The 22,699-nt window shown below is 43.6% G+C and overlaps 1 protein-coding gene across 6 annotated transcripts in view; it reads right to left on the reverse strand.

Annotated features, from left to right (window-relative positions):
* GPATCH8 (G-patch domain containing 8) overlaps positions 1–22,699 on the reverse strand; it is a 104,410-nt gene that overhangs the window by 57,770 nt on the left and 23,941 nt on the right. For 2 of the 6 annotated variants that reach the window (XM_061591130.1, XM_061591135.1), the window contains exons 1-2: positions 6,390–6,435; positions 4,634–4,668 (exon numbers count right to left, since the gene is read on the reverse strand). Coding sequence is in view for 1 of the 6 variants with exons in the window: in XM_061591128.1 (XP_061447112.1) it covers positions 6,390–6,464 (75 nt within the window). In the remaining 5 variants the exon portion in view is untranslated. Of the gene's footprint in view, positions 1–2,209; positions 2,272–4,633; positions 4,669–6,389; positions 6,465–22,699 lie in introns of those variants that run through there. The other 4 variants (XM_061591131.1, XM_061591128.1, XM_061591136.1 and 1 more) reach the window with 4 other exon arrangements.

Consider the following 22,699-nt stretch of genomic DNA (forward strand, 5'->3'; position numbering starts at 1 on the left):
TAAATTTGTCCCATAAATGTTCCCCACATCATCCAACAAAGACTGACATGTATCACTATAATCTCGAGTGGCTCCATAAGGGATGCTGACTGTGTATCAAGGAACCCATAAGCAGGAAGACTAGGTGCTACAAAGGGTGATCCCATGCAAAACAGGAAGTAAAAAAGAAAGAAAAAGAAAAGAAAAATATTCCCCAAAACAGAAACCTAGAGCTTACTGCATATGACACAATGAAGGCAAGAGAGAAAAGTCCAAGAGTAGTGCTACACCATTCAGTGTCTCCAGAAAGCACAGTATTTATAGTGCTCAACAACATACAGGCTGCTGTTAAATGTCAAATTGGCAGCCGTGTCAAGTTACATACTTTGGAACTAGGGGAGTCCACAGATCGGTACAGATATGCAATGTGACAAAAAAAAAGTCTCATCAGCTACTGATGACCCCTCCTCATGTTCCATCTCCCAGTGTGGACTTGGAATGCATTAACCTTGACCAGCATCAGCTTGCCGACAGCTCTCAATAGACAGAACAACAACACGCACAGTGGCATCCTTGTTGGAAAGGGTAGAGAGAGAAAGAGGATGGAACTAGAAAGATGACATTAATAGACATTAACACAACCTTGCTTCCCATCCAAGAAGGCAAGGGCCTGTTTCACTTTTGTGACATATCTATACAGCAGAAGAAGCATTGTTTGTCCAGTTCCTCTGAGCCTGCTACTGCCTTCCTCCCCCTAGTGTGTATTGCTATGTTCAAATCAACACAATTGCACAGAAAACTGGAATGGTGGCCAATGTAAAGTATTTGGGTAAGGCCTGACAATTCTAACAAGTTTTCTCCACCATGTTACTGTTTCACACATGACCACTTCTTGGCTACAATTTCTATGGCACATCAGCAGGACAGCAGATAACCTGGGACAGCCTACAGCTAGCTGGAGTTAACCCAACAGAAAGCTAAAGGGCAGGGAAGGAAGGAAGGCTGGAGGCAGGCAACCCATTTTCTGCAAGAGGAAGGAGGTGGTAGAGACCTGTAGTAGTTTTTCTTTAAACTTGAGGGTACTGTTGTGGTGGGATCAAAACTTGCCCTCCTCTCCTGAGTGGCTCTGTCTTCAGGAGGGATCCTATCTATGTCTGCAACCTCTTGCAGGAAAACTTTAACTAGCAGATCATGAGAGCTGTTAGGTGAGGTTGCACTCTACCACACAGCTCCAATTAAAGAGAATACTTCAAAGAAATCAGTCAGACCAGATAAGCCAGAACAAGTATGTAGTACTGCCTCATCCTTAAGAAACTCCCAGGTCAGGCTTGCTCCAAGCAACAGTTGGACTCTGTCACTACATTTGCTGCAGCAGATCACCTTCAATGCACTCCCACCTCCCAACCTGACAAGAAGTGCGTCCAACATTCTTCCATTCTTATCCAAACTATCCCTCATTCATGATGGACATTTTCTAAATTTTCAATACTTGGCTCCTTTAAGCAATTTCACTGTGCAAAGATTTTTGTCTAATTCAACATCACCATCAACCTTCTGAGATGACAACTGACACTGTACCAGCAGAGGATGCAAGCAACATGTCCAAAGTGACCTAGATATTAATCAAGGTCCCTGAAACCCCAAGCTCTATCAGTATGCCCCAACAGAAGGATTCGTTGTTGTTAAATAACTGTTAAAACCCTTTTGGAAAGGATAGGCAATGCATGGCCCTTTCAAACTCTTAATGGGGTTTGTTAGGAGCCAGTCCCAGTTTCTTGAACTACGTTATTTTTTCAGCTTCTAGCTACATAATGGAACGTATAGCTTTGTCACAAAGGGGGGAGGGGCTGAAACAAGAGTTTGATTAAAGACAGAGCACTTGGGAAGAATTGTATCCCCAGGACGGTGGAAGACTTTTTCTATTCTGGCCACCAGTTGCTGAAGAATAATCCAAACAACATCATGTTCTTTACCAATGCAATGATCTGTAGACTCCCAAAACCATCTTTTCCAGCTACTATCAAGTTCCATGTTGTAGCAATACAAATCAGGATCCCCTCAACAGATAATGCTGCAGAGCCATGTGAATTCAGTTGTGTTCCCAAGCAAAGCCATTCCCCAGAGAGGTTTCCAGGAGCGTCCCTTGGGCTTTTTACAGCTTCCAGATCCAAGAGATCTCAACGGCTTTTTAGAAACTTAAATCCACTTATGCTTAGAAGGCTTTACTTACTACTGTTAAGCCCTTGTGGTAAATCCACTTTACATTTCCAGCTGAAAATTGGGTTTTATTTGCTGCTGGAAAGAAAAAAAATCAGTTTTCAATATTGAACAGTAAAAGGGAGAGCAGAAATGCTTTAAGCATTGCGTTTTTAAACGTTTGCAACAATGACTGCAATCAGAGCACATTCCAACACTAACCCTTTCAGAAGCGTTTCACTTTTCCTGATATACATTCACAGCTGTTCTAGTCATGCTGGAAACCTACCTACCTTAAAAGCTGTTGACAGCAGCTGAGAGTCCATTTGACAACACCTTCCTACTAAAGTATCATTAAAGACTACAACTTTTTACTTCATTGATCTAATCGGTATCTTTCCTTTTTTTTAACTGAACAAAGCCTGTGTGTTAAGCAATCTAAGCTTTCTGGCAATTTTAAAACTAGTTTAATGACTTGGTAAAAATATGACTGAGACACTACTTTTTTTAAAAAAAAAATGTGGTTGCCCTCTGAATTTATTGCATATTTCACGGTCTCCTTTTGCAATTAAGGATGATACTCTGGTCAACTGACCATGGCACATACTGTTAACTATTTCATGAAGCCTAAAATGCCATTGTGTAGGCGACGGCTTACCTTTTTTATTATATTATGGTAATATTTGCTAGAAAGAACAGGAGTGAGGGCTGCTTGTCCCCTGTCTCTGTAGCAGTCAGGGGCAAACCTAGCAGCAGAGCAGGTTTTCTCCTACTGGCCATCTGTAACTGCACACACCTCCAAGCCAGAACAGGAACACAAGCGGTTATCTGTGGCAAAGGTTACAGTACTACCTAGAACCTCCCATGAGTATATTTTTCTTTGTGCGGGAACCATCTCTATGTGACTTGGCTGCCTAATTGCAACACTCCTGTGAGGGATTGGACTCATGTATAGAAAGGAACTGTTGAACGACCTAAAGACACTAGTTAAAGTAAAAACACATGAGATTGCTGCAACTGTCACATTAAATTATGTAGACTGAGTCAGGGAAAACTAAGATCTTTTTTACTGTTCTAATAAGCGTAATGTTTTAACCGTACTTGATTATTTGACAATATTTAACCAATCAGTTGACTAAATCTTTTTTGTCCAGTTAAACATTCAGCCCTATTGGAAATTCAAGTTTACCTTAAGACATATACCCCTTCACACACACAAATATTTGTGGTGGTTCCATCAGGTGGACTAAGGAATTCTTTCAGATTCCATGGTGGCCCTGGCCCCCTTTGCCCAACCAGTCCCAGTCCACACTATGTTATGACATCAGTCTTACTCCAAATAGGTGATGCAACACCTAAAATGGTGATCTGACTATTTATTCTGGGAAAGAAAAAGAAAAGCTTTGATAGGACGTAAAAAACCAGTGTGGAACCAGAAAGCTGAAGTGAGTTTTGACCTGGATTCAAATTGTTCTTCATTCACTTGTACTATTTACTCAAGAGTTTTTCTTCTGTAAACTGAAACAATGAAAAGATAACGGATTGAATCCACACTAAGTTAATTGCACTTAGTGCCCCCATGAAATCAATTGGCCTTAAGTTAAACTATGATTAATGTGTCCCATTGATTTCTAAAAGATACTCAACTTCAACTAACATAATGTGAATACCACTTGGGGGGGGAATTACAGGTTGTTGCACAAAAATCATCAAGGCTAAAGCATTTTGCATATTGAAAGGACTACACACTGATTTTAAAGTCTCCATTAATATGGGTGGGAGGTTTTTGAACTCAGACCATGTTTTAAAACTTTCGGGCATGCTGCTCAGAAAAAAATTAAGACTTTGGTTCATTCTGCAGATCTGTCGGTCCAAATCAAACATTTAGACACTGGAGTTTCTCAGCAACTACTGAACACATTGCAGTGCAATCAATGAGACAGGACTATGAATATAAACGGAGGCTTTCATGTTATAAGCTATGAAAGGGACTAGAGCTCCATGTGCTCATACAGTCCCTTCTGGCATAGGCAGCAATGGGAGCCCTGGGAGCATGAATGACTGTGGAACACAGCATCGTTTGTCTTGTACGAACATCTCCACAGCATGGCACGCAATATTGTTCCATGACATTTGCACAGAGGGAAGCAGGCTTCGCATTTCAATTGGGGTGTGTGCGTGTACACACAAACAAGGCTGAATAATTCAACAGAATCAAATGCAGCTGCATCACCACCATCCTTCCCATCCCCCTCTGCAGCATTATTTCATGTGTCATCAATGACTGCCATGCCTAATTCTAGCATCATGCCAGCACAATAAGACAGTAGATACTGAATGCAGTGTTCACTGGACCAGAAGAACAGAAATAAGAAATGGGGGAGGGAGAAGAGGAGAAAGGAGGAGGAAAGGAAACCCTAGAAAAGAAATTAAAAATGCAGACCGTGCAAATACAAACCAGGTCATGGCTGCTTAGCTAATTTGGGCCAACTGCTGTGGAAGAAAAAATGTCGAACACCCCAAGTTGTGTAAATTTCTGTGAACATCTCAACACGCACACAAATACGCACGCACAAACACCAATCAACTACACAGGAAAGCAAATATATGAATATTGCTTCTTTCCTAATGCTACAGTTTTTAAAAAAGCACTCCTAAATGCAATGGGACTCCAAAAAGGCTACAGCCAGTAGCCTTTATACAAAGCATTAACAGGGCTGGATTAACTTCACAGGTGAGGATGTTACTAATTAGGGCCAGAGCTGTATAGGCTGATGACCAAAGAGCAACACTGTGGGGAGAAAAAGTAAAAGAACATGGAGGCAAGGAGCAATGCTGTGTTTTTACTATGTCTGATCCCAAGAGCTAGAAAATATCTGGCACCACTACTGGTGATGGGAGGCAAACTGTCCTTTATTCTGATACTATTACCAGACAGAGGTCCATATGTTCTTGCTCTGCTCCCTCCAAAAACAGCTTTTAAACAAAGTGGCTTGCAACTGTGGAGACCACAGAAGAAGGGCACCACCCCCAAGGATCAATACGTTCTAAGGACCCAATGGTGTTGTCTTAGATGCGGGGTTCTAAGAGTTGTTCAACAAATATGCTTCCTTAGTTTTTGTACAATAAAGGAAGCCTGTATTTTGCTGTGGGATGAGTTCAACATTACACAAGATAGGAAGGGCTTGCTCACCTTCTGAATTACTACTTCAGGAGTTGTCAGCCAGTCTAGGACACCACGAACAGCAGGTGCACAACAGTTGCAACTACCAAGCTTGCTTACAATACCGCTCATCACATAGTGTAAAACTGCAAGGTCAATTACAATTTGGGGTGAGAGGCAGAGGCTTGTCAAGTCCTACATTGCCAAAGACTGCTTATAAGAAGGCCTCTAGGGTCCCTCAAAGGATGCGGCATACAATGCAGAGAATGGAGCAGGACGGAAAATAGTACAGCGGTTAGACAGTCTTTTAATCCAGCCCTGAAAATGCTGCAGAGTTATTTTGTTTTCATTTCCACAGTTTTATCCATAATACTTTCTTGGTATCCTTCACATCTCTTTTTTTAAACTGTAACTCTGATGAGCAGTCAAATGCAAATATTAAATGCTGAATCTCAAAGAGATGTTTAGGTAGCAGAAGTACAGCTATTTCATTAGCAAAGGGGGAAGAGAACATACAGATGTGCCATGACTAGAGAGTTCAAAAACCTGAGATATTTAAGAGCAAGCCTGTCTGCAGCCTTTCACTAGGAAATTCAGACAGAAGTAAAGAGATTTGCACCAATGTTTTTATTACTATTACAGGCAGCTTTTTAAAAAAAATCTTATGACTGCAACCTATTTATACTGAATTCTTCTTAATGCTGCTGTTTTGTCCTGCATTCTTCTTCCCTGTGCCACAGAAAATTTAAACTAAGGAGGATCAAAATATATTTTACCTCTCAATTTTCACTAAATAAAAAATTAAGGGTTTTCAATATTTAGCAAAATCAGCTGCTATAAATGATTTCAGTTGATTAAGGTGAGATAGCATTTTTTCCTTTTTTAAGATTAGATTGATATAGTGACATGTAAATATACTAGAGCACATCCCTGAATTGCTTAATCTAAATATAAGATCTGAACTTGGCTAGTGGAGCCTGTACTTGCAACAGAAAACTAGCAAGAACTACCTAGCCTGCTCGGGACTTGAGAATGAAAAGTGTTTTCTTACCGATTCTATAGGCTTGTCCAAGGATGCCTGCTCAATCTCCAAGTGGCCTTCTTCATACTGATCAAAGTGATTACCCTGCAAGAAAAGAACCACAGATTTTTATCACAGAGCACAAACAGTTCTGCATGGTTTGTTTCTAAGAGGCCTACAAACAACGGAGGCCCAAGCCAAATAGAACCCCAATCCTTAGCTGATTGTGTTATATTTTTGTATTTGCTTTTCATCCTCAGGATTTTAAGTCTTCACTCCCTGGACAGTGTCTGCTCCCCACTGCTGCTGCTTGAAACGACTCCTCCCCCTTGCTCCAAATGAGAGGGGAGGACTTTTGCTGAAGTGCCAGAACATCTTTCCGGTGAGCTGAGGGCAAGCATCTTCCTATAAAACATGTGGCAGATGCCAAAGGAGGGTGGAGCTACCAGGAAGAAGAGAGGATTACTATCACTGACTACCATCTCCTCACACTGCCACCGCTGACAATGCCTTTACTCAGCATGAGAGGAGAGGGATTTTCATGAAGCAAAAAGAAGCAAGGCTGCAAGGAAAGGCTGCTTTCCCCCTTCCTGGCTGCCTGCCTGCCTTTCTTGGCTCCTGTTTTGTTGCCACCTCCTTTTAAACATTATTCTTATTTACAAGGTTGCCCATATTTCACCTTTCACCCAGACAGAGCCAAGGAGCAGTGAGGAAACTCAGGACTTGCTTGCCCCCCACCTCTGAGGCTAAGTATGTGCCAGCATCTCCCCTTTCTTCCACCTACACTCCACCCCCCCATCACACTCTCCAAGATGCTGCAGCAGTTGAGGGCTTCCCCCCTCCCACAGATGCTTGCAGGAGGGGCAGGTGTGTTTGTTTGTGTGGGGTGTGTGTGTCCGCTGATCTGTCTTCTGCTCTACTCTTATTCCCCAAGTGCACGTTAACCAAGTCATCAATTCTGATGATCATTCCAAAGCCTAAAAGCACTAACCTCCCTCCTCAGCCTATCCATCCTTTTGTCTTCACAATCTAGCATCCCCACTATTATCACATTGATGCTTCATCATCATCATCATTGTTTAAAAAGCTCAGTAGGATGGTTGAGGCTGGTGTCCATATACTATAGCTGAAATGTATTTATTTATTTTATTATTATTGCATTTATATCCCACCTTTCCTCCAAGTTGTGCAAGGTGGTACACATGGTCCCCATTCCATTATATCCTTACACTAATCCTGTGAGATAGGTCAGGCTGAGCGACTGTCTGGCCAAAGGTCACCCAGTGGGCTTCATGGCTGGATGAGAATTTGAACTTGGATCTTAGACCAACACTGTCATCCACTAGTGTTGAGAGACAGGACTGTACATCTTCAGACGGGGGGGGGGATGCCAATTTGATTGGACTTTTGCATTAAGGAAAGAAAGCAACACCTCCCGGTCTGCAGGGATCTTTTTATAGAAAGGGGTATTTGGAGATGTGATTTTGCTACACACAATTTTTTCAATTAACAGAGACTAAAATTACAATGTGGGGGTCCACGAATTGTTTTGAACTTACAAAGGGGGTCCCGTATTCATAAAGGTTGGGAACCACTGACCTAGATGGAACCATTTGAAATGGCCAAGCATTTATAGACATCATTTTCAGAAGGAAGAAATGGTCTGATGGAGCACTCAGGAATTTTCAGAATAATTCTAAATACTCAAGAAGCCTAACCCTGCCTTCTAATCTAAAGTTCCTTGGCATTGATGTAATGCGGTTCCTGTCACAATTTAAGCCATTAGACCACTGGTTTTACTGGACGCTAAATGTCCTGAGATCAGCTGACATTACAACATTAACTGCTTAACAGCAATACAGACAGCTTCATATTAGCTGAAGATGTATCACATGTTCTGAGAAAGTATGGCTGTTTGCCTGTCCTGCAGAAAACAGGCAAACTGAACACCTGGTGGACAAACTTCTGATTGTTCAAGCATCAAGATGGAGAGATTCAAGAATGCAAAAGCTTGCATTACCACTATGAATACTCCTGTACTTAATGAATATTTTTCTTTTAACAAAGCTGTTCCACCATCTGTGCACTTACAGTTCCAAATTAAACACAGAACCTTGCACCCTCAAGAGTCTCAGTTTTCATAATTTTAAAGAACGAACAAGGTTTCTAGCATTTTTGATACACAGAAAAACTTTGGTAAAATGTGTTGGCAATGCCCATGACAATCTCAAAAACGGGGAAGATGAGCTGGAAAAAAATACTGAGCAAGCCTGCTGGTGTTTTGGGTGTGGCAGGGGAAACTGTGTTCAGCCGTTTCCTATCTATACCTTATGACTAATGCATCTCTACCCTGACATGCCACCTATCTTTGATTGCCAAACCAATCTTTTCAAGTTCTGTAGATCTTTCCAAAGTCTGGGTATTAAAACATGCATAAAGATGTGTATTGATATTTCTGTTTCATTCCAGTGTACAGGGTGTATATTCTTACTTCATTTATTCTCACAGCCATCCTATGAGCTGTTAATGGGGTGGGGGGAGGGGGAGAGATAGCTCTTACCCAGTCAGTGGACTTTTGGGAGGGAAGGAAGATACTGGTCTGCTAGGATTTGATGCTAGCACTGCACATACAAGTGTCATTTTCTGCTTTTTCCTAACCATACGACTCAAATTAAATGACACACAACACTGGAAAATATATTACCAATTTGAAATTATCTGACAGGTGCACTTATTCAACTCATTCATTCAACTTAACTTCTAACTGCACTCATTCAACTTAACTTCTAAACTGTTATCCCAAATTCTACTTCCAATATGCATTATCTGGTATTTAAACTAATTCTAGCAATTATGCCCAACCTTACATCGGATGAAGAAAGCTCATGATTTTGAATAAGATTGTTTGTATTTATTATTGAAAATGCACAAATAAGACTATTAAAAAAAGAAAGCTCATGATGATAGACGCTCATGCAGCAATTATCCAGTTCATCTATGATGTCCCAGCATTTATTACTTATAAACATTTAAGATAGCTGAGTTAATAAAAAAGGAAATCAGTAAGGAGTTGAAAGGAAGAAAAAAATAGAAATTGTTCTGCAGAGTTTGGAAGTCTCCTCCTACCAAGATTTTTGTTTTATTAATGTTTTTTAAAACACTATGCCACCTAACAGGTAAAAACTTTCTAAAAGTGGTTTACAAAACATAAAATAGTAAAATATATATAATGTGTTAAATCCACTGCTAGTCATACTGAGAGGAGACACAATGAAATAAATGGACACAACTAATTAGGTCCATAAATCCCAATGGATTTAGTTGGCTACAATCCAATGTACTTAACTAAAACAGCATTAAAACGGCATTCCAAATAAAAATGAAAAACTTGTTAATAGTTAAAATCATTACTGTAAAATAGAAAACCATAATCAATTAAAGCAGACTGAAATATTCAGGTCTTGAAGGTTCATTTAAAAGTAGTCAGGGAAGGAGCTAGGCACACCTAACACTGAAGGACATTCCACAGGGCTGGGGCCAAAGAAAAGGCTCCTTCTTTCATGCTCACCAACACAGCCTCTGTGGCTATATTAGGACCTGGGCAGGTTCATATAGGTACAGGCGGTCATTCAAACAACCTGGTCCCAAGGCATTTAGAGCTTTATTGGTACTTTAAATTGCACCTAAAAATATACTGGCAACTAGTGCAGCTGATACAGAATTGGTGAACTATGTTCAGATTGCATAGATTCCCCACCACTACCACTGAATGGCTGCATTCTACACCTGCTGAAGCTTCCAAATGTGTTACAGCAGTCTAGTCTGGATGTAACCTGGTTATAAAAGACTGCAGCAAGGTCTGCTTTCTCCAGGTAAGGATGCAGCTGGTGAATCAGCCAAAGCTGATAGAAGGCATGCATAACTGATGCCACCACAGATGGCGCTGAGTCTAGGAACAGCCCCAAGGTGTGCACTTGGTCCTTCAGGAGGAGTGCAACCCCACCCAGCACCAGTCTTGCATCTCCATCTAGATCAGCAGGTTTCCCTACCCACAGTACCTCAGTCTTAACTGGATTGTACCTCTGTCTTATCTGCATTAAACCTCAGTTTGTTTGACTGCATCCATCCTAAAACTGCCTCCAGGCACCAGCTCTGAGTTTCCACAGCCTCCTTCAGACCAGTTGGAGGAAATGACAAGTAGATGAAATCTGAATAACGGTGACCAACTTAGCCAAAACCTACAGATGACTTCTCCCAGCAGCTTCTTGTAAATGTTAAAAAGCATGGGGGCAAGCTAGAACCCTGAGACACACCAATGGCCATGGGGCAGAACTGAAGTCCCCCATCACCACCTTCTGAATAGATCCCTCCAGAAAGAACTAGAGCTACCAAAACATGGCCCCCTGTCCTATAGCTGCTTGGTGACCCAGAAGGATACCATGGTCAAGAATGTCAAAAGTTGCTGAGAAGTCCAGGAGAACTAAAAGGGTTGCATTCCCCTTGTGTATTCCCTGGTGCATGTAATCCACCAGTAACCAGGGCTGTTTCTATCCCCAAAACAGGCCAAAAATCAGATTGGATCGGATGTGCATTATTCAAGATGACCTGGAGTTGATAAATTATCCCCGTACTCAAGGTTGGTACATTAGATACTGGTAATAATTATTCAGACTCAAAGGATTCTTTTTTTTTTTAACGACTGCACCCTGTGAGAACCACAGCTCCTGCAGAGAGGCTGTAACCATCTATTTGGTCCAAACAGTAATAATAATAATAATAATAATAATAAATAATAAAATTTTATTTGTTAGTCGCCTATCTGTCCGAGTTAACGGACATTCAAGGCGACGTACAACAATGCAAAATACATAAATCAAATCAACAAGTCATAACATCAGTTCATCTAAAACCATTCTTCAATTGATACACCATAAAACTAGTTCACCCCAGAAACCCCATAGGCCTGCCTGAATAGCCAGCTCTTTAATGCTCGGAGAAAACCCATCAGGGAGGAGGCATGTCGGAGGTCAAAAGGAAGCGAGTTCCAGAGGGTGGGGGCCACGATCGAAAATGCCCTCTCTCTGGTCCGCACCAGCCTAGCTGTTTTAACCGGTGGGACCGAGAGAAGGTCTTGCGAGGCTGATCTTGTTTGGCGGCATAATTGGTGATACTGGAGGCGTTCCTTCAGATAAACTGGGCCGAAACCGTATAGGGTTTTAAAGGTCAATACCAACACCTTGAATTGGGTCTGATAAACAACTGGTAACCAGTGTAGGTCTACTAACACTGGGGTGATATGATCCCGGCGACGGCTCTGCTTTATCAAGCGTGCCGCCGCATTCTGTACCAGCTGCAATTTCCGGACCGTTTTCAAGGGTAACCCCACGTAGAGCGCATTACAGTAGTCTAAGCGAGAGGAGACCAGGGCATGTATCACTCGTGGGAGCAGATGTACAGGAAGGTAGGGTCGCAGCCTCTGTATCAGATGTAATTGATACCAAGCTGCCCAGCTCACTGCCGAAACCTGAGCCTCCATGGACAGCTGGGAGTCAAGAATGACCCCTAGGCTGCGGACTTGGTCCTTCAGGGGTAATCTCACCCCATTAAGCACCAAGTCTAAATCTCCCAACCTTCTCCTATCACCCACAAGCAACACCTCGGTCTTGTCAGGGTTTAGCTTCAGCCTATCCCATCCATCCACTTACGGACTCCAGGCATTTGGACAAGGTATTCACAGCCAACTCTGGTGAGGACTTAAAGGAGAGATAGAGCTGAGTGTCATCCGCATATTGGTGACACTGCAGCCCAAAACTCCTGATGATGGCTCCCAGCGGTTTCACATAGATGTTGAATAGCATGGGGGAGAGGATAGAACCCTGTGGAACTCCACAATTGAGAGGCCAAGGGTCTGAAACCTCATCCCCCAATGCTACCCGTTGATGCCTACCGGAGAGATAGGAATGGAACCACCGTAAAACAGTGCCCCCTATTCCTAATCCCTCCAGGCGGTTTAAGAGGATACCGTGGTCAACGGTATCGAAAGCCGCTGAGAGATCCAGGAGGACGAGGAATGTGTATTCTCCCCTATCCAACGCCCTCCTCATATCATCCACCAGAGCGACCAAGGCTGTTTCAGTTCCGTGTCCAGTCCTGAAGCCCGATTGGAAAGGATCTAAATAATCTGCTTCATCCAAGTGTGTCTGTAACTGTTTAGCCACCACTCGCTCAATCACCTTGCCCAAGAATGGTAAATTAGAGACTGGGAGGAAATTATTCAACTCTTGGGGATCCAAGGAGGACTTTTTCAAGATCGGCTTTATCACTGCCTCCTTGAGGGCTAATGGCATTGCACCCTCTTCCAAGGACGCATTTACCACCGCCTTGATCTCTTCGCTCAGTCTCTCTTTGCAGCTCATAATGAGCCACGAAGGGCAAGGATCAAGTAAACAAGTGGTTGGCTTCACAGTAGAGAGCACCTTGTCCACTTCCTCAGAGGGAAGAGGCTGAAACCGAACCCAGCAGACCGGAGTGCAACTGGCCGACTCTGGCCCACTACTTGTAACCACGGTGCACGGAATCCTGCTCTTCAGGCACTCGATTTTATCTGCAAAGTGTTTAGCAAATGTGTCACAGGAGGCTTTAGAATGCTCCATGGGTTCCTGAGCAACTGGACCGACCAGGCTTCAGACCACTTGGAACAACCTCCTGGGATAGCACTCTGCCGATGCAATAGAGGCAGCAAAGAATTGCCTCTTTGCTGCTTTTGTTGCCAACTGGTAGGCCGTTATTGCCACTCTAACCAGTGTCCGATCGTCTTCAGAGCAAGATTTCCGCCACCGGCATTCTAGTCGTCTCACCTCCTGTCTCAGACCCCGCAGCCGTGGTGTATACCAGGGTGCAGTCTGAGTTCTGTTCAGGGGGAGAGGACGTTTCGGAGCCACCCGGTCTATCGCCCTAGTGATCTCCCTGTTCCACTCCACCACCAGGGTCTCGACTGGGCATCCTTCAGTCAGCTCCAAATCACCCAGCGCATTCAGGAATCCTTGAGGCTCCATCAGGCGTCTGGGGCGGACCATCCTAATAGGTCCTTGTCCCCTGCGGAGGGTATGCGGCACTGAGAGGTCCATATTCACCAGATAGTGATCTGACCATGACACACGGTTAGAAGAGACAGCCCCCATTTTCAGAACACTTCCCTCCTCTCCCGAGACAAATACAAGGTCAATAGCATGACCGGCTACATGGGTGGGGCCTGTATTACTTAGGTGCAGTTCCCAAGAAGTCATGGTTTCAATGAAATCCCGAGGGGCTCCCATGGGAGTGGTCTCAGCATGCACGTTGAAGTCCCCCAAAACCAATAGGTTGGGGGAGAGCAACCGCACACTCGAGACCACCTCGAGCACCTCGGCCAGGGAGTCTGCTGTGCTGCGGGGTGGGCGGTACACAAGCAGAATCCCTAAACTGCCCTTTGGTCCCAGCCTCTAGTACATACAATCAACAAACTTGGTCTCGTGGAGAGGGGGTCTGGTGAAAACCAAGGACTCCCGATAGATAACTGCCACTCCCCCTCCCCACCCACCAATCCTCGGCTGCTGTGCATATCGGAAACTGGCTGGGCACATGGCCTCAAGTATGGGAGCTGAGGCCTCATCCAGCCAGGTCTCCGTAATACACACCAGGTCTGCGTTCTCATCCAGGATAAGATCATGGATGAGCGATGTTTTCTGAACTACAGACCTGGCATTACACAACAGCAGTCGAAGGTTGGATGGAGTCTTAGATCCCCCAGTTATCTTCTGGTTGTGGACAGGCCCGGAACAGGGGATAGGTATAATGCATCTATCCCTTGTTCCCCTAAACTGGCGTGGCCTGCCACCCACACCACTGCAGGATCTGCTGCCTAGCCTGATAATATCATGGCTCCCCACCCCTCCCCCAGCACTCCCCTCCGATCTACACATGTCCCCCTCCCTGTCTGCCGATCAGGCAGGCCCCCACCCCCAATAAAATACAAAAATTGCCCGTGTCTCTCTCGGTCCGAAGTGGAGTTGGATTGGCTCGCCTGCAGTCGATGGACCTCTTCTTCTGGCTTCCTGTCGCGGCCAAGACGGCCAAAACGCCTCGTTATCTTCCCCCCTTCTCGAGTCCTGCCTCTCCGTCGTGGCCAATAGAAAGCACATCAGATCATTGGTCCCACGGCCTCTCCCTTCTCTCCACTACGGCCGAAATGCCAAGGCACAGCAGGCAACGCAAACATACTCGTCGCGCCGCACCCACCGCCAGCCGCTCCCTCGCCCAAACAAAAGGCGCCCCAAAACCGCCAAGGAATGCCGCCCTCGAAGGCACCAAGCGGCGGCAGTGGCGGAGAGGCACGAGCCGCGGTGGACAGCGCAGGCCGCAATGGTGGCGATGGAAAGGCACCAGCCGCAGCGGGGGCGCAGGCCTCAGTGGCGGCGGCAAGGCAGCAGAAACGAACACGGACCGCGGCGGAGAACACAGGCCACGGCGGTGGCAGAAGGAACGAGCCATGACAAGGAGCGCAGGACACAGCAGCAGTGGCAAGACGACACAAGCCGCGGCGCCGAGGGGCACGGCCGCAACGGAAGAGGCACAGACCGCGGCGGGAAGTGCACGTAACCTCAGTAACGAGTTTCTCCCGCTTCTCGGAGCTACTCTAACATAAGGGCCTTCTTAAATGACAGCCAGGAAAGGGGCAATCATAGAAATAGGCCTCTCCGTCCATTGCTTCTCTCGCACGCCCAGAGACGAAGAAAGGGAGGGGGGAGAGACATAAAGGGCCAAAGTGGAACTGAGGCCACGATCGGGCCCTACCGCGTCTCCGCCATGACAATGGCATCGAAGGCGTCCGGCTCGCATTCATCACTTGCCACAGCCTAGAATGGCCCCTACTTCCCCAGCTCCCAAGAGCGACCGCCCAGTCCTGGAAGATTTTCATATCCCTGAAGGGCATTTCTCTAATAATAGCCTTCAGTCATTTGCTTTTAAGATATTGAGCTCAGATTTCCATGACTGGTTTTATTAATGAGAAAATGAATTCTGAAGCGGAAATAATATTATAAGTTGTATCCTCCTAGAATTCTAGATCTCAACAGAAGGGAGTGGTTTACACAGCATGCTAGTGACACGGATGTCAGGACAGCATGAATCTTGTTTTAAGAAGTTACGTGTGTGTGCATGTGTGTGCGTGTGTGTGCGTGTTGCTACAGAAGGCTCAAGATAGATTATGAACAGTCACTTATCTGTGACAAATAAGAACTTCCCAATAAGTCCCTGTTCTCCATTAAGGCTTTAAATGTTGCTAGGTCTTTCAAATTAGGTGGGAGATAAAGGCAGATCCTTATGCAAGCACCATCATGCATCCCTGTTTAACACAGGGCTGCTTTCTTCCCCACAGTCTTATGAGGGCAGCTGCTATCAGTGTTGTTTTATGGGAACACAGAACAATGCTACTGGCAGTTTGCCCATCTCATCTCCCTCCCTATCTTCTGAGCATGCATGGGGGAAGAGAGTAGTTGAAACTGAGGCCAAGGGGAGGGATGTATACCCCTTGAATCCTTATTTACAAGGATTTGTTTACCAAACAAGCATTTCAAACCTTCCAACTTCTCTGCTATACATTCTGGGTGAATGGGTGGGTAGGTAGAGTAGAACTTTTATGGTACAGTAGCATCAATGATGTTTTGCCTCATACACTGTATTGTGGTTGACATAAATCTGTAACGTATAATCTATAACATAAATCTAGATCTGATCATGGAATCAAGCAACTGACTGTTTCTATTCAGGTAATGCATTAAAACCATCTTTGGTCAGCAGGCAGGTATCACTAGCTCCCAAGATAAAAGAGGACCCCCAGTCTATTACATGTAGCTTAATGACTACCCAGAAAGGAAGCAACATCCACATTGCAGAACAAGTGGGTTTGGTGGTGGTATTTTTTTGCAGAAATGTTCAGAGAACATTTCAAAAATGTGGACATTTGAATACAGTGGAATGAGTTTTTTTCAGAAAATTGTAATTCGAGCAGATTTTCCCTGCCCTAAACTGATGGAGATTTGATTTAGCATGTCTTACTTACATTTAGCAGAAAGCCAGTGTGGTGTAGTGGTTAAGGTGTTGGACTACAACCTGGGAGACCAGGGTTTGAATCCCCACATAGCCATGAAGCTCACTGGGTGACCTTGGGCCAGTCACTGCCTCTCAGCCTCATGAAAACCCTATTCATGGGTCACCATAAGTCGGAATCGACTTGAAGGCAGTACATTTACATTTTTATTTACATTTAGTAAACAAACTAAAGAAACATAACATGTCATTAATTTCATACGCTTTATAAAATATTTGATTTCTTCCCCCACAAGTATGGTTTAAAAACACTAAATTCAAACAAATTCAAAACTTTAATTGAAAATTATTTTGAGTGAAATATTGGTCAATTTTAACATATTTGCAACTCAATAAGTATACATAAAAAATGAAGGCACTGAACACCATTAATCAACTAATTTTCACATGTCTGAAGGCCTGTGTGCCTCCCTAGCGTCAATCACCTGATTTTAGTTTAAATTGTTATTACATCCATTGCAATATCCCAATTCAACTTGTATGGTGTTCACGTTAACAATTTTTGAAGGAAATGAATTCTAAAAGTGGAAACTCTTCCATGAAAAAAATATAACAGTGGAAAAGTTTCCACCCAGATCACTGTTTGAATGTCACATATCTAATAGCAAGGGGAACACTGCAAGGCACATGCACTAGCTCTTGCTTCTTTTCTGGACCTCCCAGTTCAGCCCTTGATATGTCCAATCCATAGCTGACCCAAGACAACTTCCTGTCTGAGATGCCCAAGTGATGCATTTGATCACCAAATGGCTTGAGCTCAAGGAGCTTGTTGCTCTGGGCATCCCACAGGTTCTGCCACTATACATAAATCTAGACTTGAAGATGGGGTGAAAAATTTTAAGTAAAATACTTTGCATGGTTGGGCAAGATGCTTGAGAAGGTGGCAGCAGTCCAGCTTCAAGTGTGCTTGGAGCAAACAGATCACTTGGATCTGTTCCAGTCTGGCTTCAGGCCTGGCCATGGCACTGAAACTTCCTTGGTCACCCTGTTGATGACATCTGTCAGGAGAGAAATAGGGAGAATGCGACCCTGCTCATTCTCCTTGATCTCTAAATGGCTTTTGATACTGTTGACTATAGTATCCTTCCAGAATGTCTCAAGGAGGTGTGTGTTGGGGGCACTGTGCTTCACAGTGGTTTCACTCATACCCCCAGAGCCGCTTCCAAAAAATACTTATAGGAGGCTGCTGTTCAGCACCATGGGAATTATCCTGTGGTGTTCCACAGGGTTTCATCTTGTCCCCCATGTATTTAACATCTATATAAAGCCACTGGGAGTTGTCATCAGGAGATCTGGAGTGAGATGCCACCAATCTGCAGGTGTCACTCTGCTCTACCTCTCTATTCCATCTGAATCAGCAGAGGCAGTTGAGGTGATGAACCAGTGCTTAGAGGCAGTGAAGGATTGGATGTTGGCCAATAAATTGAGGCTGAATCCTGAAAAGAGAGGGGTGTTGTGTGTCTAGAATTCTTGTGTCCAGGAGGCAGGAAGGCGGTCTGTTCTAGATGGGGATGCTCTTCTCTTGAAGGAGCAGGTACGCAGCCTGGGGGTACTCTTTGATTCAACACTGTCACTGGAGTTTAGGTTGCCTCAGTGGCTAGGAGTGCCTTTTTCCAGCTCCAACTGGTTTGCCAGCTTCAGCCCCTTCTGGACGGAGAAGACTTAGCCACAGTACTCCATACTCTGGTAACTTCCAAACTGGATTATTACAATATACTCTATGTGAGGCTGCCCTTGAAGATGACTCAGAAACATCAACAGGTCCAAAATGCAGCAGTCAGATTACTGGCTGAAGTTCCTTTTAGAACTCATATAACCCCTGTTTTAAAACAGTTGCATTAGTTGCCAGTTCGTTTCTGTTCCTAGTTTAAGATACTCACGTTAGTGTTTAAAGGTCTAAATGACTCCCATATATCTGAAAGACTGCATCCTTCCTTACAGACCCTCTCGGGTGTTGAGATCAGCAGAGGGGGCTCTTTTGGTAGTTTTGCCACCCTCAGGAGCTTGGGGGGGGGTGGCCCGGAAAAGGGCATTCTCTGTGGCAATCCTTAAGCTGTAGAACTCCCTCCGCACCAAGGTACGTCTGGCAACTTCATTGTACAACTTTTGACGAATGCTGAAGACGCACCTCTTTACTTTGGCCTTCGACACCTGAGATGTATATTTTTAGGACTCACCCTATTTCTGTGATGTTGTTTAGGTTGTTTTTAACTGTTTTCATTATGTGTTAAATTGTGTAACCTGCCTTGGGATCTCTGGGTGAAGGGCAGGTACAACAATAACAACGTCAGATGGAAAGCTCTGTTGCCATCCTGACAGCCTGGTCAGCTAGTTCATTGCATTTAACTCTAGCACATGCAGGAATCCAACAAAAAAACAGCACAACACTTCAGCTAATGAAGGACCTCTGAATGAGAGACAATTAATCCAGACAAGACTGAGATGCTGTTGGTGGACGGGTTCTCTGATCGGATGGTGGATATATACCCTGTCCTGGACGGGGTTACACTCCCCCTAAAGGACCGGGTTCGTAGTCTGGGAGTCTTTTTAGACTCTTCCCTCTCACTTGAGGCTCAAGTAGCCTCGGTGGTTAGGAATGCGTTTTACCAACTTCGGTTGGTAGCCCAGCTACGTCCCTATTTGAGTAAAGAGGACCTTACATCAGTGGTACATGCTCTGGTAACCTCACGTTTGGATTACTGTAATGCATTTTACGTAGGGCTACCTTTGAAGACAGTTCGGAAGCTACAACTAGTGCAAAATGCGGCGGCCAGATTGCTGACAAGGACCAAGCGGTCCGAGCATATAACACCTGTTCTGGCCAGCTTGCACTGGTTGCCAATATGTTTCCGGGCTAGATTCAAAGTGTTGGTATTAACCTATAAAGCCTTATACGGTGCGGGACCACGATACCTTGCGGAACGCCTCTTCCGATATGAACCGGCCCGTGCACTACGTTCTGCTACGAAGGCCCTCCTCCGGGTTCCAACTCACAGGGAGGCCCGGAGGGTGATGACAAGATCTAGGGCCTTCTCAGTGGTGGCCCCCGAACTATGGAACAGTCTCCCTGAGGAAGTACGCCTGGCGCCAACTCTGCTCTCCTTCCGGCGCCAGGTCAAAACCTTCCTATTCTCTGAAGCATTTTAAGTTACACTGATTTACTTTTTAAAATGTTTATTGTATTGGATTGATGATTGTATTTTAGTATTATTTTGTTATTCATTGTATTTTTATGCTATTTTATGTTCACCGCCCAGAGAGCTATTGCTAGTCGGGCGGTATATAAATTTAATAAATAAATAAATAAATAAATTATAAGAAGCAGTGGGTGCAAACTGAAGTCTGACAAATCAAAGGCCAACAATTATGGGACAACTTAATTCAAAACCAGCAAGACTGAAAATAAGTTCGGCAGTAAACAGAGATAATTTAGACGCTTTCATATTATAGTCTGGTATTTATGGGAAAGTGTTGCTCCCATGCAGTTCCAATCACAGAACTAGCATTTCAAGGAAAGGGCAAAATATCAGCACAGGGAACATAATGTTACATCAGCTCCGAAGTGGCTTCCATTGCCAACCAAGCAGACTGTAAAATTATCTTTGTCCACACAGGGTCAAACTAAATGGCTCAGTTGGCCTGTTCATCACTTGTAACTGTCAATTTCTCAGACAACAAAGGTGAGAAGCAACCTATGTGACAGGCTCCTCAAGGTTATTTCTAAAATAAATGAAGCACGACATGATTTTTGCTTAGTGGTGTACATTCTGCAATTTGAAAATGGAAATGGACTGCCTTCAACTTGATCCTGACTTATAGAGACCCTATGAATAGGGGTTTCATGGTAAACAGTATTCAGAGGGGGTTTACCACTGCCTCCCTCTGAGGCTAGTCCTCCCCAGTTAGCTAGGGCCTGCTCAGCTTGCCACAGATACACAAGCCAGCCCCTTCCTTGTTCGCAACTGCCAGCTGGGGGGCAACTGGGCTGCTTGGGACTATGCAGCTTGCCCATGGCTGCACAGGTGGCAGGGCACGTAACCAATGAGCCACTTACTGTGGAGGTGATCTTTAGCTGGCCCTTGACACCCAGGAGACATGAGCAGGCATTTGAACTCACAAACTCTGGACTGCCAGCTAGGCTCTCCTCCCCACAGTGCTATATACAAGCTCGATTTCTGCAATTTAAGCAATACAATATACATACTGAATGCAGGTTTAGTACCCAAAGTAATAAGACAAAACCAACCCTCAAGCCATAAACATCTAGCTATTAAATCAACTTTGCTGCTAAACTGTCACTTTAGCAAAAAAGCTGAAACTTAACAAATGAAAACTTACAAGTTCCTGCTTTTGACTGATTTAGATCAGAAAAGGCAAGCAGTTAAAATGCACAATACCTACCACAACAAGTGTGCTCATTATTACAAACACTCTATGCACGCTGAAAAAAACAAAGGGCCAAGAGATGTGGAAAATGGCAACTGAGTCCTACCTAGGGAACTGGCACAAATGCTTTTACTAGCTCCCCTCTCCTTCCTAAAAACAGGCCTCATGGCAGTCTGGTGCTTTCACCTCCATTCTGACATGAAGCATTAGCAGATGCTGGGAGAGGGAGAAGAAGCAAGCAGCAGCATTACCCCCCTGCCCCTGCTAAAGGTTTCCACCTCCCTGCCAAGCCAACTGTTCCTTTATTACAGGAAGACAAACAGAACCTCAAAAATAGAGAGTATCTCTTTAAGAGGAAAGCCCCACTCCCCAAATTATTTTCTGCCAGGGCTGGACAAATATTTCAAATTGCTAGGCACCAGAACCAATTTTTCAGAAGACTGAACAACACAGACACCTGGAATTTTCCACTCCTAGTTCTCACAGTACACTAGGCAATAACTGTCATAAACCTATTTTTTCTCCATTTATATTTTTGCAGTTGAATGTGAGAAACCAGTGTGTTGACCATATTGCTCATAGGCTGGTTCCCACTGGAATGCACAGAGTAATAGAGATCAGCAGAGGTTGCAGTGCAGAGACCAGAAAGTCTTAAACTGCAGTACTGATCCCTCAAATTAGAAGATTAATGCAATCTGAATAATACTTTTGTGATTAAAGAAAGCTTAGCCATGAAGACCAACAAATTCGATCATTTTCTGTATTAGCATTTGCAGAACTCTTAGTGGGCATCTTGCTTCTTGTGTAGCCTATGAGGAATAATCAGAGCCAACCAAGCCAAGATATTGCTGGGTTCTGGAAAAGTTTCCCTAAATCACGCAGACGAGGGCAACAAAAAGGGTAGAACAAGAGCCCTATTCCAAAAGATTAGAGAAATTAAAGGGAAATTTAAACCAAGAGTAGGGATGTTGAATAATCAACAGGGAAACACACGGCCTGACCAAGATAAAATAAAAGGAAGATGGAAGCAATACACTGAAGAACTCTATAAAAGAGATGCAAGGATAACAGATTCATTCATGGAGGAACTGTATGATGAAGAACCAGAAATTTTATTTTTTTTTTTCAATAATTTTTATTCAGATTTTCATAAAACATACAAGACAAAATCATAAAACATTCAAAGACAAAAAACAAAATCAAAAATAGTTAAACAAAAAGAAAAAAAGAAAAAAAAAAACAAAAATAAAAAATAAAGAGTAAAATATTGACTTCCCATTTGTCAAAGATCAAATCAGTTATAAGTCTATAATATATAACAATCCTGTCTCTTAAGTCATATTATAAAATCACTTTCCTCCAGTAGTTATCTTACTTAATCATCAAATCTCATAAACATTACTTTATTCTTTCCACAAAAAGTCAAAGAGAGGTTTCAATTCTTTAAGAAATATATCTATCAATTTTTTTTTCCAGATAAGCATATCGATTAATCCATCTCATTACTAATTATGATAATCTTATTGTCATAACCATAGTCAAAATAAACATTTCAATTAATCCATCACATCAGAATCTGTTAGGTTCAATAATTTCAGTAGCCATTGTTCTATTATCTCTATTAGTTCCATTTTCCATCTTCCATCTTCAGTAGTCTTGTTAAGTCCAGTAATTTCAATATCCAATCTTCCATTATCAGTATTCCATAATAATCTTGCTGTCAAAGCCATAGTCATATAGTAAGAGTCTGATGGGAATTACCTCTATCCCAAATATTTTCTTGCCATCCATTCTGAATAGGTTGCTGA

The sequence above is a fragment of the Rhineura floridana genome, chromosome 11 (assembly GCF_030035675.1).
Source record: "Rhineura floridana isolate rRhiFlo1 chromosome 11, rRhiFlo1.hap2, whole genome shotgun sequence".
Classification (NCBI taxonomy): domain Eukaryota; kingdom Metazoa; phylum Chordata; class Lepidosauria; order Squamata; family Rhineuridae; genus Rhineura; species Rhineura floridana.